General features: G+C 42.4%; 1 protein-coding gene across 3 annotated transcripts in view; it reads right to left on the reverse strand.

Annotated features, from left to right (window-relative positions):
• The window catches only part of DOCK8 (dedicator of cytokinesis 8), a 205,506-nt gene that overhangs the window by 133,714 nt on the left and 56,681 nt on the right, over nucleotides 1–15,111 (reverse strand). For all 3 annotated transcript variants that reach the window (XM_047699090.1, XM_047699089.1, XM_047699091.1), the window contains 2 exons: nucleotides 13,689–13,864; nucleotides 11,094–11,165 (listed from right to left, as the gene is read on the reverse strand). In XM_047699090.1, coding sequence (XP_047555046.1) covers nucleotides 11,094–11,165; nucleotides 13,689–13,864 — 248 coding nt within the window. The remainder of the gene's footprint in view (nucleotides 1–11,093; nucleotides 11,166–13,688; nucleotides 13,865–15,111) is intronic.

A 15,111-nucleotide genomic window follows, 5' to 3' on the forward strand; every position in this document is an offset into this window, starting at 1 on the left:
AGGGAGCCTGCTTCCTCCTCCCTCTCTCTCTGCCTGCCTCTCTGCCTACTTGTGATCTCTCTCTGTCAAATAAATAAATAGAATCTTTAAAAAAAAAAAGATCCAGGAACTGTTCCAGAGTAAATAATACTAAAAGCATGTGACATCTAAGTGCAATGCATGCCTTTCAACTAGATTGTCTTGCTCTAAAGGGCACTCTTGGGACATTTGGTGAAAGCTGAATAGGGTTTGAGAATTAAATGGTAATAATGTATCAATGTGAATTTCCTGAATGGGATGGCCATATGCTAATTATGGTGGAGAATGTCCTTGTTTGTAGAGATTACACGCTAAAGTATTCGGGGGTAATGGAGAATTAGGTTGGCAACCTACCCTCAGATGGTTTGGGGGAGGGGAAAAAGATCTTTGTGTTATACTTGCAAGTTTTCTGGGTATTTGAGATTGTTTCAAAACAAAAGGAGAAGAATAGATTGTCTGGCGTTGTAATAATTCTGTTAGTGGGTCCTATTTACCAGGCTGTGCATCCATTACTGTAGCTGCTGTGAACATAGGAGCCCTCATGTCCAGAGACATCTAGACATCTAGAGTGATTCCCTCTACCTGCCAGCCCTCTAACTTCCCACGTTGGCTCAGTGGCTATGAGCAATGACTGACTGATAAGGGGTACAATATTCCCACACCTTCCCTCAAAGCTGGACAGTGAGAAAACTTTGTACTGTGGTCCCTCCGGGGCACCCTGTATGTTGGCCAAGAATTTATCTGCAGTCTTATCCTGAGTTGACTCCTTCTGCTTCTCTATCTTGCTTCCCTCATTCCCTTACAGGCTTTTCCTAAAGAGGACACTCTCAAAAATCATGTGCACCTGAATCCCTACCTCAGGCTCAGCTTCTAGACCATCTCAACTAAGACAATCACCTACCAGCTCAATGAATAATAGTTATTATTAGTAGTAGCAATGACAATACCATTAGATGCAGCCCCAATGCAAGTGTTACCATCTAGATGACCATATATTATGGAGATGCTGAATTTAAAGTCTTCTAACATCTTCATTTGTGAATAATATCATTTTTATATGGGAAATTTACTTTCTTACCAAAAGCAAAAGTAGAACTTGGAGAAGCACTCACTTTAGGATTTCACTTGTAGAATTCTCCCAAAAGACCAATTAACACCCAAGTGAGGTTACTGTCCTCATTAAACTTGTTCCATTCCACTCTATCCCTTTTAGGAATTCTTAGTGGATTACCTTTCCCAGTCATGCAGCTAAAACTGTGGTTTGGATTGGATTTGGGGACTTCAGTTTTCTGATGGCTTAGTACCAATGATTCTCAATGAGGGTAATTAATGCTTCCATTTTTTATTGTCTCAATGACCGGGAGGTACTACTATATTTCACATCCTGAAATGCCTGGGGCATCCCACACAACGAAGAATGATCCCAACACATCTATCAGCATCCAACACAACTATCAAATATCCTGTCTTTCATGGAGGTGAAAAACCAGCCTGTAAATATGTGAGCCAGGCCCCCAGTATTTTTGCACCGAATTTTCCAGCAAAACAACTACCATATAAATGTAGGGGGAATTAAACTCTGTGATGATTCGATCTCTACCAAGAGCTTTCCCCCCTTTTGGAAAATCACATTACTAACAGCAATGCTGCCTGTGGTCTTTGAGTCACCCACACAACACACCTGTTGTCTGCTTTTGTAAGTGTGATACTCGCAGTGATGGTTCCCGCAGCTACAAAGAGCTGCTTGATCATGTTCTCTGATGGAGTTGTGTCCAAGAACTTGCATATTTACATACATGCTATTTAATGTATTATGCTTCTTATAGTTCTCCTTTATGTAACAGTTGGGACATTTTATTAACTTTTAAAAATGAGAAACTTCATGGGTGACAAAGATGGTATTATAAAATATTCATTACACAGAAAGATGCTGTTGGGTCTGATAGATCCAAGAACAACTTGTCTTAAGGAACAGGATATGGATGTTTGCTAACATTTCATTCATTCTCCCATTCAACATGTGTCTATAAACTATCTCCTGAGAATAAGGCACCAAAGACGAATGCACAAAAGTCCTAGCTTTAAGGGAGTCCCTGTCCTCCGTGAAGTCATAATCTAGTGAGAAATACATATTTAATAGGGGAGAGAAACATTCAGAAAAGTCATCAGAATGCAAGAGGCCCTCTACAAGAGGGCTACCCAGGTGGCTCAGTCGGTTAAGCATCTGTCTTTGGCTCAGGTCATGATCTCAGGGTCCTGGGACCAAGCCCCACATTGGGTTCCCTGCTCGGTGGGGACCCTGCTTCTCCCTCTGCCTCTGCCCCCTGCCCTTGCTTTCTCTCACTCACATGCTCTCTCTCTTGAATAAATAAAATCTTAAAAAAAAAAAAAAGAGCGCAGTGTAGAGTATGACAAGAGTTCCAAGAGAAATACAAACAGCAGGCTTTGAAAATTCACAGAAGGGAGCCACTTCCTCCAGCCAGGTCAGGGTAGGCTTCGTGAAAGCCCTGGTCTTGGGGCTTCAGCGGGGTGTGGGTTCATGGGGATGGGAGGGTGTGTGTCACAGCTCAGAAGTGGCTCAGTGATTTCCACAGCTGGATCGCTCTTTGTAACTGCACAGGCTGACGAGCCTTGCTTGCTTTCTATACTTTTAGAAAGCAAATAGCTGAATACCTGGGCAGCCAGCACAACAAATGCATGTCATAATAAGCAATTATTGATCAGGGAGACATTTTTATGGTGTTTTGGGAGTAACTGAATTATATGCACTGATGTGTTTGAATTTTAATTGTTTACCAGTTCACTGGGAGTAAAATATGGAGTAATAAAACAGATGATACCCCATTCCTTGATGTCCCAGCTCTCCTTGAGCACGACCTTCCTTCAGAATTACTTTAATCACCCAGGATGAAAGACAAAGTCTAAGGGCTTTTACGATGTTGCTCATAACACTCATGAAATGTTTCACTGTCGCTGTGGATAATACACCAAGAATAAATAACATGTGAACAAGTTTAATTACTTAAGAGCTCGACTTTCCTCTAAGACACCACAACACAACATAAGTGAATCACTCTTTAGTTCATGCAGAGAAAATGGCAGAGGAAATAATGCTTAAGTATTTAATGTGACCCCAAAGATGCCTGCAAACATCAGTCCAAGCAAAATTATCAAATAAATGGAAATGAGATGAGATGAATATGCAACCATGGCCCCATTCTATTTGTTAGATCAAGGAAACATTTCCAAAAGTCATGTAGAGAAAAACACTATCATTTTTAGAGCAATGACTCCACATTTTTATGGTGTTTATGTTTCTAGACATGAAGGATGGAATGGAACCCATTCAAGGCATCTTCCATTATAAGTACCACAAACATCTCAAGTAGGAAAACATATTTCAAAAAGGAGATCACGTAGTTTGTGTTTCTGTGTAGTCGAATCTTTCTTATTAAGTGAAAAAGAAATTCTAGAACTTTCCTCTTTCCTTCATAGGCAGCATTCTTTGTCTGATTTAAAAGTCTCAATTATAGAACTTGAGTGGCAAATGCTCTATAGAATTATGAGCGTGGGAGGGAACACAAGTGGCCATTGCTCCACTCCCCTGCCCCCTAAGTGGGATTCAAAGCCATTATCACAGATAGCAAGGACATAAAAGACTATCCTTAGATATTACAGAGAAATGTAATATCAGCAAGGAGATAATTGAGGAATAAAAGAGCTAACTAAATCAGTGTTTGACTGCGTGGTTATGGATGACAGAGACATGTCCACAGAAGGTGAAATGGCTTCATTAAGTATGGTCTTCCAGAGGAAAGCAGTCCCCCCCCACAGTGCATTAAAATATACGGATAGAATTTTTGGTTCATTCCTTTGACAGGCTAATGTAAGTGCTTTATCTGATGTTTTCAGATCTTATTTCACTTGAAAGGAATATTTTGGATGGGTTGAATTGGAACTAGATAAACCCTAAAGCCTTCTGACTTTCCAAACTTTATCTGTATTTCAAGAATATGGAAATTATAGTGCTTTTGAGGGGAAATCTACCCAGAATCATTAATTGAAAAGAAATCTTCAATAACACTGAGTTGTCCCTTGTTTTTTTCCTTTGCATATAATCTTACTAACATCTAATTGAAGTTCTCTGTCAACTGGGCAGGGACAAGTGAGCCATATTCTGTAGTACTATTTTTACAATATCATAAGTGGTAGCTAATCTATTACCATAGGCCAAGATATCTAAGCACTTTGCATATGTTACTTTATTTATTGCATATAATATAACTTGTGTGGTAGACACTGTTCTAATTCCTGTTTTCCCAATTAGGAAATGAGAGGCACACACAAAAAAAATAGCTTGTCTTAGGTCACACAGCAGGTAAGTGGGGGAGCCTGGACTTGAAACCATTTACTCCTGCTCCAGAGAAATCATCATTCTGAGAAATAATAAAATAAAACCATAGCAAAGTAATAGGTCTTCCATTTAGTGAGTAATTAATCAATGTCAGGAACTATCTTAGATTCCTACCCATTGATTTTAGGGCCCAATTACAATTTATCCTTTTTAGATGACACTTCAGTGAGTTGTGACAAATGCACAGAGTTGTGTAACCACCACTACAGTCAAGATTTAGAACCGTTCCAACACCTCAAAAGTCTCTCATGACCTTTTGCAGTCCCTTCCTTTCACCACCTGTAGGCTCCAGCAACTGCTGATCTCCTTTCTGTCCCTACAGCTCCGCCTTTTCCAGAACAGCATACGGATGGAATCATGCATTATGTTCCTTTGTCTGGCTTTTTTCTCATTGTGTGATGTGACTGAGAGTGATCTGTATTGCCACATGCATGAGGAATTTGTTCCATTTTACTGCAGAGTAGCATTGTGCTGTATGGATGTACTAGAGTCTGGCTATCCATTACCCCATTGCATATGATTTGGGCAGTTTCTGATTTTTGGCAGACACAAATAAAAGTGCTATAAATATTTGCATATAGATGTTTATAGGAACAGAGGTCCTCAGTTCACTTGGGTAAATACCTAGGAGTAGGAAGTCAGGTGGTATGATAAGCGTATATTGAACTGGGACTTTAGGGAAGATAAGGGAAGAAAACTCAATGACAGAAAAAATATTCAGAAAGTAAATATAGTAGCATCCAGTTACAAGAACTAGAATACAAGTTCAGGAATTCATATTTTATTTTGACCAATCATGTCCAGCACTGGCAAGGATATGGGGGACAGGGCAGTTTCATGCCCAGATGGTAATGGAGTCAATCGGTATAGCTTTCCTGGAGAAAAATCTGGCAGTCCTTAGGAGTACGTGTCATGTGCCCGGACTTCATATCTACCCTCGGAAATCCTGACATGCATGTGTCAGGGCAAGTGTGTCTAGATGTCTATTTTGATATTATTTATGACTGTGAAAATTGGAGACAATTTCAATGTCCATCAATAGAGAAAGATTTGGTAACTTAATGATACATTCCTTTACCTCACCCCTAGAATACCAGGCACGGGGGATAGATCTCTGACATGGAAGGAATGTCAAAGACATTACTGAGGGGCACCTGGGTGGCTTAGTTGTTGAAAGTCTGCCTTTGGCACAGGTCATAATCCCAGGGTCCTAGGATCGAGTCCCGAATTGGGCTCCCTGCTCAGCAGGAGGCCTGCTTCTCCCTCTCTCACTCCTGCTTGTAGTCTCTCTCTCACTCTCTCTCTCTGTGCCAAATAAATAAATCAAATCTTAGGGGCATCTGGGTGGCTTAGAGGGCTAAAGCCTCTGCCTTCGGCTCAGCTCATGATCCCAGGGTCCTGGGATCAAGCCCCACATAGGGCTCTCTGCTCAGCGGGGACTCTGCTTCTCCCTTTCTCCCTGCCTGCCTCTCTGCCTACTTGTGATCTCTGTCTGTCAAATAAATAAATAAATAAATAAATAAATCTTTAAAAAAAATAAATCAAATCTTTAAAAAATGATATTACTGAAAAAATGGTATTTTGTGTATATATATAACATACATACATATTTATAAATGTGTACTTACATACATAATATTTATGTAAAATACCAATATCCATCTATATGTTGGTGAGGGTATGATAATCTCTGGAAGCCTGTATAGCAACAACATCCGTGCATTAAGAGTGGGTTGAAGGAAGGGCAGGGAGTGAGCAAGGAGTGAGGTAGAGACCGCCTTTTACTTAATACACTTCCACGTGACTTGATTTCTTTCAAAATGAGCATGTATTATTTGACACATAAAATGACAGATTCAAAGGAGAGCCAATTAATTAATCACTAAGTAGCAACTGGCCAGCATGCCCACAGTGTCCTCCTCCAACTTCCCAGTACCCTGCTCAAGAAGACCCAGGACAAATGGAAACTCACCCAAATGAGCAGACAAATTAACACCTGAATCTGGACAGAATCTCTGTGGATCAGATGGAGCTGGCAGAATGATGTCCCATTCCTTGTCCCCACAAAGGGGAACACATGACACTTCATACTGTCCTTCCTGCCAGGCCCAGAGCAGTCAAGGTCTATATGAGCCAGAAATCTGAATGCTCCTTCTTCATGGTGGTGGCTTATGGATGGAGCCAGGGCCAGACTCCCCCTGGTTGCACCCCTTTTTTGCCACCAGAAACCCCACCTGCCTTGCCTTTCTCTTTCTACCATCATTCAGCAAGGACTAAGAAACAACCCACAGGGGGACGCCTGTGTGTCTCAGTCTGTTAAGCGTCTGCCTCCGGCTCAGGTCATGATCCCAGGGTCCTGGGATCGAGTTCCGCATCGGGCTCTCTGCTCAGCGGGAAACCTACTTCCCCCTCTGCCTGCTGCTCCCTCTGCTTGTGTGCTCTCTCTCTCTCTCTCTCTCTCTCTCTCTGGCAAATAAATAAATAAATAAATAATCTTAAAAGAAAAAAAAAAAAAGAAATAACCCATAGGAAACAATTGAGCTGAAAATGTATGCAGGGTTGGGAGATGTCTGGCAATAGTGTATCATAGTACGTTGTATCCTCCCCACAAATAAAATATTACAGGTACATATGAGGCAGAATGTGTGCTAGGAATGTATTTTCATGTTTGGAGTACCAAATTCAGAGTACCAATTCAAAGGATCAAACAGTGGAGCAGAAAAAGGTGCTTCCTTTCTAAAACACCAGTCAGAGGCACCTGGGTGGCTCAGTGGGTTAAAGCCTCTGCCTTGGGCTCGGGTCATGGTCCCAGGGTCCTGGGATCAAGCCCCACATTGGGCTCTCTGCTCAGCAGGGAGCCTGCTTCCTTCTCTCTCTCTGCCTGCCTCTCTGCCTACTTGTGATCTGTCAAGTAAATAAATAAAATCTTTAAAAAAATAAAAAAATAAAACAGCAGTCAAAGCTTCCAGAAACTGGGGCACCTGGGTGGCTCAGTGGGTTAAAGCCTCTGCCTTTGGCTCAGGTCATGATCCCAGGGTCCTGGGATCGAGCCCCAGATCGGGCTCTCTGCCCAGCGGGGAGCCTGCTTCCCACTCTCTCTGTCTCTGCCTGCCTCTCTGCCTACTTGTGATCTCCGTCTGTCAAATTAAAAAAAAAAAAAAAATCTTAAAAAAAAAAAAAAGCTTCCAGAAACTGACAATGAGTTTTAGAGTTGCATACTCCTACCGAATTTCTCAGAAGGGAACTGACCCATTATACAAGCGTGCAGAGGACAGGACCAACAACAACTCCCAGCCCCAGCATGTTGCCAAAGATAAAGTTAAATAAAATACTACTTTGTTTCATGGGGGGAAAAAAAGGACACAAAAATTTGAATAAAATAAATATACGAATATCATTGTTGCTATAGAAGAGATAAAATCAAATAGAGACTCAAAAGGGAACAGAATAGCAATCACGTAACTAATGGATCAACATTTTTAACTTAAAATTCCCAGTAAATAATATCAGGTTTGTGAATTACATTTAAAGCATGACAGCAAAAATGGAAATCACAAGGAAAATTAGGAATACAGATTTGATTACGTAAATAAATCTGAATGTTAAAAAGTTAGGAGCAATTTTGAAAGATAAAGAACATACTGGAAAAGGAATGTGTAATATATGTCAGACAAACAATTAATATCCCTAATAAATAAAGGTAGTCCTAGAGATAAACAGGCCCAGACAAATACATTAATAGAGGTACACAAATTTCAGGAATAAATAGGACATGAAGGAAAAATTATAAGTTGGCCAACTTAATATATGGACAAAGGATTCCCCAATTTCATAATCAAAAAATGCAAATAAGAGACAGTCTCTTTGCAAGAAAAATTGGCAATTTATTAAAAGATATCATCCAATATTTTTGAGGATTCATGCACATATTGTTGATAATTTTTCTGTTATATTATTCCTAAATCCTTAAATTTGTTCATAACCCTAGACAGAAAAATTCCTCTTCTAGGGATTTATTCTGAAGGGAAAAAATCATAGCTGTGCCCAAGGATGTTACCATTTTGGAGTATAATCCTGAAAAACAGGGACTCGTGCAAATAGCAAAATTGGTTAAATGAATTTTGATGTAAATATATCATACAACCATTAAAAATTGGGTTGAGGAAGAATGTTTAATAGCAAACAGAGATAATCACCAGTTACTATAAAAACCCAAAATAGCATCTGCTACGAAATAGTATCATAATCTGATTTAGTTTTTATGCAAATACAGATAAAATGAAATATGATGTGAAGACTATGTATCAAATGTTAATGGCAGTTATCTGTCTATAGGAAACTGAGTGGGTTTTTCCCCTTTTGTTTCCCTATAAACTCTAAAATTTCTAAAATAAGTATTCCAAAGGAGTCCTTTTTTCTTTTAAGTTTTTGCAACCTAGAGGGGAAAAAAAAAGAATATTCCAACGGGAATTGCCATGAGTAATGAAAAAAAAAATAGTGTCCCAAGAAGCAAATAGAAACCAAATGTAGTAAAACAGACTTTTCTATTTATTGTTCCTTCTCAGACTTTTTTTAGAACTTTAATATGCAGAAAGTATCTCTAATTACAACATTAAAAAGCTTGAGAACAACTTGTTCTGAAATTTTTTATTTATTACTGGCCAAGCATAATCTTCCTTGACTACCTGGCAAACTTCGTTTTCCATTCATGTTGGAAATTAGAACACATGATGGATTAGCACCTAACTTTCTCTTAATCACTGTTTACAAGCTCTGCTTTCTCTTGCTTGGCTGTTGAAAATAGTATGCTTACTGACACTGCTCCAAAAAACAACAGCACAAATTCATTGGCACACTTCCGGGACCTGGATAAAACCCAACCCCCACAGTCTTTCACTCTTTATCCCATAGAACACCAATTCTTCCAGCAGTACAGGAGAGGTGAGGAGAGCAGAATTTCACTATTTATGTCTTGACAGAGGCTCTCTGATGTTTTTTCTACTGGGATGTGTCCTCAGTCCGTACACACTCCCCGCCCTGGTGCCCAACTCATTCGCACACACAGGCTGAGGATTTTCGTGTGTCTACATGTTTCTCATGGGATGGTACCGTCCAGGTTATTGACGTAGAGACACAAACCCCAAGACAATGTGGTAGAACATTTGGCTAACCCAGGAGAGAAGGGCCCTTTTGACGGGAAGCTTAGTTATCTATTTCTTGGTCACGAATTTAAATGTTACCTTTGAATCTGAGGCCAAGTTTCACTTCATTAATTTTTCCCCGCCTCAGAATTCGTCAGAATGGGAACAAAACAAAAAGGCCCTCTTCTTTATATTTAAAATGTAACTTTCTCCTTCCATAGGTGAATGGCACCAAACTGTGATAAATCCGCACAGTGGAATGTTGGTCAGTAAAAAAAAGAAATGAGCTCTTAGATCACAACGACACATGAAGGAACAAGGCAAAACTGTGTAATCAGTAGAAAAGTAAGTGGTTGCCAGGGAGAGATGAACGTGGGGAAGCACAGGAGATTTTTAGGGCAGGGAAACTATTCTGTATGATACTGGGATGGCAGACACACGGCATTATGTAATTGACAAACTTGTAGGACCTTGGATACAAAAGATGAGCCCTAATGTAACCTCTGGGCTTTAGTTAATAATAGTATATCACTATGGGCTTATCAGGGATAACAAATGTATCATGTATCTTAAGTAAGGTCCATCCAAGAAAGAATGAATCAGCCAGAGGAGGCTGCATAAAGACAAATAAATAAATAAATAAATAAATAAATAAAAGAAAGAAAGAAAGAAAGAAAGAAAGAAAGAAAGAAAGAAAGAAAGAAAGAAATGTGTCCTGGCCTTGAATGCATAGGTAGGATCTGATGGACAGGGGAAAGCGGGGAGGGCACATCCAGAAGGGTACAGCAAGGGCCCAGGTGTGGAGGTTGGACTGAGTGGGTTATGAGGACGAATAGGGAGAAAGAGGCTCCAGGCCCAGCAGAAAGGAAGTGGATCTGGCCCACATACAGTGGGACCAGATTATTAAAACCATTGAAAGGCAAGCAGGCAGAGTTGATATTTGATAGAGGAGGTAATACAGAGCCTACAGCAGGTGTCTGAATAGGGCACAAGATAAAGTCGATCCGCATTCATTATTCATGAATTTTGTACTTACAAATTTCCCTCCTTGCTAAAGTTTCTTTGGAACAGTCATGTGGGCATGTGTGAAATAACCAAACCAAAAACCAAACCAAAACCCAAACAAACTAACAGCACCCAAACTGCAAAACGTTAACACCAAGGGGAACTGTTCAAACGGGGTATACCAGAACTCCCAGTACTCTCTATTCAGTTTTCCTGTAAACCTAAAACTGCCCTTGAAATTTTTCATTAAAAAGCAATTGTAGGGGCGCCTGGGTGGCTCAGTGGGTTAAAGCCTCTGCCTTGGGCTCAGGTCACGATGCCAGGATCCTAGGATCGAGCCCCACACCAGGCTCTCTGCTCAGCAGGGAGCCTGCTTCCCCTCCTCTCTCTCTTTCTGCCTCTCTGCCTACTTGTGATCTCTGTCAAATAAATAAATAAAATCTTTAAAAAAAAAAGCAATTGTAAAAGCTAACAATATACGTATATATATAAAGAGAAAAGAAAAAGGAGCTTACTTTTGGTTCACGATTAGCCATTCCCGAATGTAAGTCTGAACACAGTCCCTGACATGAGGGTCCAGTTCAACCCTAATGAGGTGGAAAATGACATAAAATCATGTTAGTACCTGATAAAGACAACAAAACAATCCCTTATCATAACCAAGGAGAGCAGCATGATTTAATCCCGTATCAACTGAGAATGCCAGGGGCATTCCTACCCATCCATCAAGTGTCTGAAGCATTCCTCGGGTGATAGCATTTCTACTTCAATGAGACAAACATACTGCCATTTGATGCTCTGTGGGTTTTCTTTATTACAGAGAATCCTGTTAAACTACACCCATCCCTTAAAGGCATTCCAACGCCAGACAGGTAGAACTAGCTGTAATCACATACAGAACCAGAAAAATAAGCATAAATACCAATTTCTCACAAGGGCAATTGGGCCTAATTTTTGCTCATGTGTAACCTTGTTAGGACACGCAGGTTTCCCTTTTGGAAAGCCATGAAGAAGGTCTGTCTTGTGCTTTGAGGACCGGAACCTGGCTTCTTTCGTTGGTGATTCTTAATCTGGGCAGTTGTCCTACCTGCAGGAGAGTGTGCCATGGGAGACCTCTCCAGGTGCATCAGAGTCTTCGAATAACCAGTTCCACACAGTAGCAAAGCTTTTGGCTCTTTTCCCAAGTGTTTCGATATTAGAGATGAATGGGTCGAAATACTACAAGCTAAATACTGACGGCCCAAACCCTGGCCCCACCCCTTATTAATTACGTGGCCTGGGGCGATCCTTCTCTGTCTCAGGGTTCTCCTCTTAGAGCACTACTCACAGAGGAGCGCCTCCTTCAGAGAGCTGGGATGAGGATTAAGTCAGCACGGGAGGTTTTAGAAGTGTGTCTGGCCACAGTTCATGCCTCCGACCCATTGCTTATGCACTAGATACTGCGATAAGCACTGTATGCATGTTTTCTCTCTTTTTAAAAAAAATCCAGCTAATTCTCAACCAGCCCCCGAGGGCATAGGCTTGCACTATTATCTGAATTTTGCAGAAAAATGAGATGAGAAGGACCCGGCTGAAAGTCACCCAGCAGGGCAAGAGCAGGGACTTAAACCCAGACCTGTGCAGCGTAGGCTGGCAGCCACCACACTGCCAGAGCTCCCCACGAAGTTCTGGGGCCACAGGGGTCCGCTGCTGTTTTCTCTGCTGCTGTTGCTACCAAGGCCTTCCTGGTAGGAAGACTTCTGGGCAATGACTGAAATAACAGAGGTTGTTTTAAAGTCATCGGACAGACAGGGTGAGCTAGAAATCCTGACCACAAGGCAATATTATACTATATAACGGATGCTAAGGGAAAAACCTGCCTCTTTCATCAAAATTCAAAAGTCCTACCTCCTGAAACAGGATTTTCCAAGACTCTGACCTCATTTGAAAATGATTAAATAAGTAACCATAAATTTCAGACGAAGAAGTGATAGGCAATGATTCTCTGTCGATGGTGAAAGAACAAAGTTTGCCTACAGGAAAGTCACACTTGAATAAATGGGCTGACGATGGGGGAAGTGTTTCCCACTGCTTGTTTTCTGGGGAGGGAGTATTTCTAAAACAGTCTGAGCTGAGCACGTGACAAGCTTTCCTACGTGAATAAGAACTATCAAAACAGGAGAGCAAAGACTCACGATAATACCGTATCTCTGTCACCCCACATCCTTAAACTATGATGGAAGAAAATCCAAAACAGAACTAGAATGTAATGCACAGCAGTGCGGCAGGGGCCGTGTTTCATGATCTCCTTCTGGGGACTATTTTTGGGGAAGGTGACAAAGTAGAAAATGTCCAAGAGAGACGTGAATCTTGATTTTGTTTTGAAAATTAATGTACATTAAAGTTCACCTATACTTTTAAAGAGGCACTGTTTTTTCCACCATGGAAGTCACAAGAGTTTCACTGGCATGTAATTCCATTGTTTGCTACCTAGAGCTAATGCCCGTGCCTAGAAACACACTGACTGACCCACCGTGGAAACTCAAGTTTGACCCAGATCTCCACATATTCCCTCCACAGAGCTTTCCCCACTGTCTCCCCACTTGGCAAAACTTTCTTCCAAGGAAGGAACGCTGCCTTACTCATCTACGCATGCCGGTGCCCAGCACATAGTAGATGCTCAAAAAATGTGGGTTGAACGTGTCTGTGACTTGATCCAGGGTCTTTGGTGGAAACAATTCAAATGCTTCTGAATCATTTCACTGATTATTATTGAAACGCTGGACATTTTTACGGATGGAGACACTGAGGTTCTTGGGAGCTCAGGTGAGTCACCCAAGGTGGCTGAGCTGACACCCAGGCAGTCCAGATACCCAGGCCTCCACCTGCCCCCTACTCCTGTCCTTGAGCATCCCCTTAAATGGTTTAGCCCCCACATGCCTTTTTAAAGCCTCTGGTTGAAACGATTTAAAAACCATCACAGGTGACAGTAACGAGTTGGCATCCGGTCCATCTTAATGGATCGGGGTACCCTGAGTTCCAAAAGAAGTCCAGAATTAAGGCGTCTCCCCTCCACACCAGTAACAGTCACGACTTCACACCGACAGCTACAGTTTAGGGAAACGATTTACCCTTCCTCCGGCAAAGAGGGCTGCAGAGTGCGACATTCCTTTGGCGTGAACGCCACATCCAAGTCATCCTCCGTGAAGTCCCCCAGCTCCTGGGCGAGCTCCGCATCCAGGCTGTTGAGCTGTGTCATCAGAAGTCCCTCGAAGTCCACCGGCTCCACCGGGTCATAAAACTGAGGCTGCAGAGATAAGGAGAAGGAGAAAGAGGTTCCCACGGGGTTTCCAGGGAAAGCACGAAGGCCACAGTCGGCGCGCCCTGGGCCTGCCCCTTCCACTCGGCAAAGCACTTGGCTCTTAGCGCACAACTCAGCGGCGCCGTCCTCAGAGGGGCTGTCGGAGCCAGAGGCAGTGATACGGAAAGAGACACAGCACGGAAAGTCAAGTCAGAACACGGTGAGGCACCCAAATCACACCCCAAGGCAGAATTTTTCTCTGCTTAATTGCGTCTTGATGAGGAATCCTGAGGAGATCCAAAATGAGATCACGAGGCTTTGCTGAATTTTATAATTTCCCCTGCAAAAGCGCTCTGAGGCCATGTCTACCCAAATACAGTGAAGCCGCACATGGAGGCAATTTTCCCTAAATCCCAGCGAACGCTACACCCCTGCTGTTGGACTATTCAGGCCCCGTGTTTCCGCTGGCCTCCCTTATCCTATACATTGCTTCTTGAAAACACTTCATACATAATTGCAGCCCACGGGGAGCCAGACTTGGTGGCAGTGATTTCCAGATGTTTCTGGACTGACTCGTGCTGGGCAGGAGGACGGTTTCACCGGGACCACAGTTAAATGAGTAAACTGGGGGCAACTGGGAGTGTTTGCACAGGCCTCAACGTACTCCCTTTTACAGGACTGTCTTGTTTTGCTCTCTGACTCTACCCACGCGCAGTGGGGGAGGGAGAGGACAGAAGTGACAGAAGAAGATGGTGATTTGAAATGGACAATTCTCTAGTTGATAAAATAAAGAGCTGGCGATTAAGCAACTATTATTTCTGTCTGTGACGTCCCCAAACGGGAAGCACTGTCTTAAGGAAGTGAAAGAGCCAGAGCGAGTGGTGACGAGAGCCAGAGGGGTGACGAGACCAGCAGCTCCGTGGTGGTGACTTACGAAGGTCTATTTGGAATCACCGGCCCGGGGAGGGAACCGCTCTCTACACCCCCAACCAGGGACCGATGAAACAAACACTCCAGACTCTGACTCGAACTGGCGTGATGGGAAACACAGCCAGATCCAAAGGAAATACTAACAAAACCGGTCTTTCATCACCCTGAAACCACACACCAGACTCGATGTGAGGACGCCACGTTAGAGAGGAGAAGCAAGGCGCAGCTCGCTGGAGAGGAGAAAGGGCAACATCAGAGAGGATGCGGCTTGCCCTCCCTCCTCCCACCTCCTCCTCCTACCTCCTCGTGGTGGAGACCTGAGT

This window comes from Lutra lutra, chromosome 13, assembly GCF_902655055.1.
Source record: "Lutra lutra chromosome 13, mLutLut1.2, whole genome shotgun sequence".
In the NCBI taxonomy this organism is placed as follows: Eukaryota; Metazoa; Chordata; class Mammalia; order Carnivora; family Mustelidae; genus Lutra; species Lutra lutra.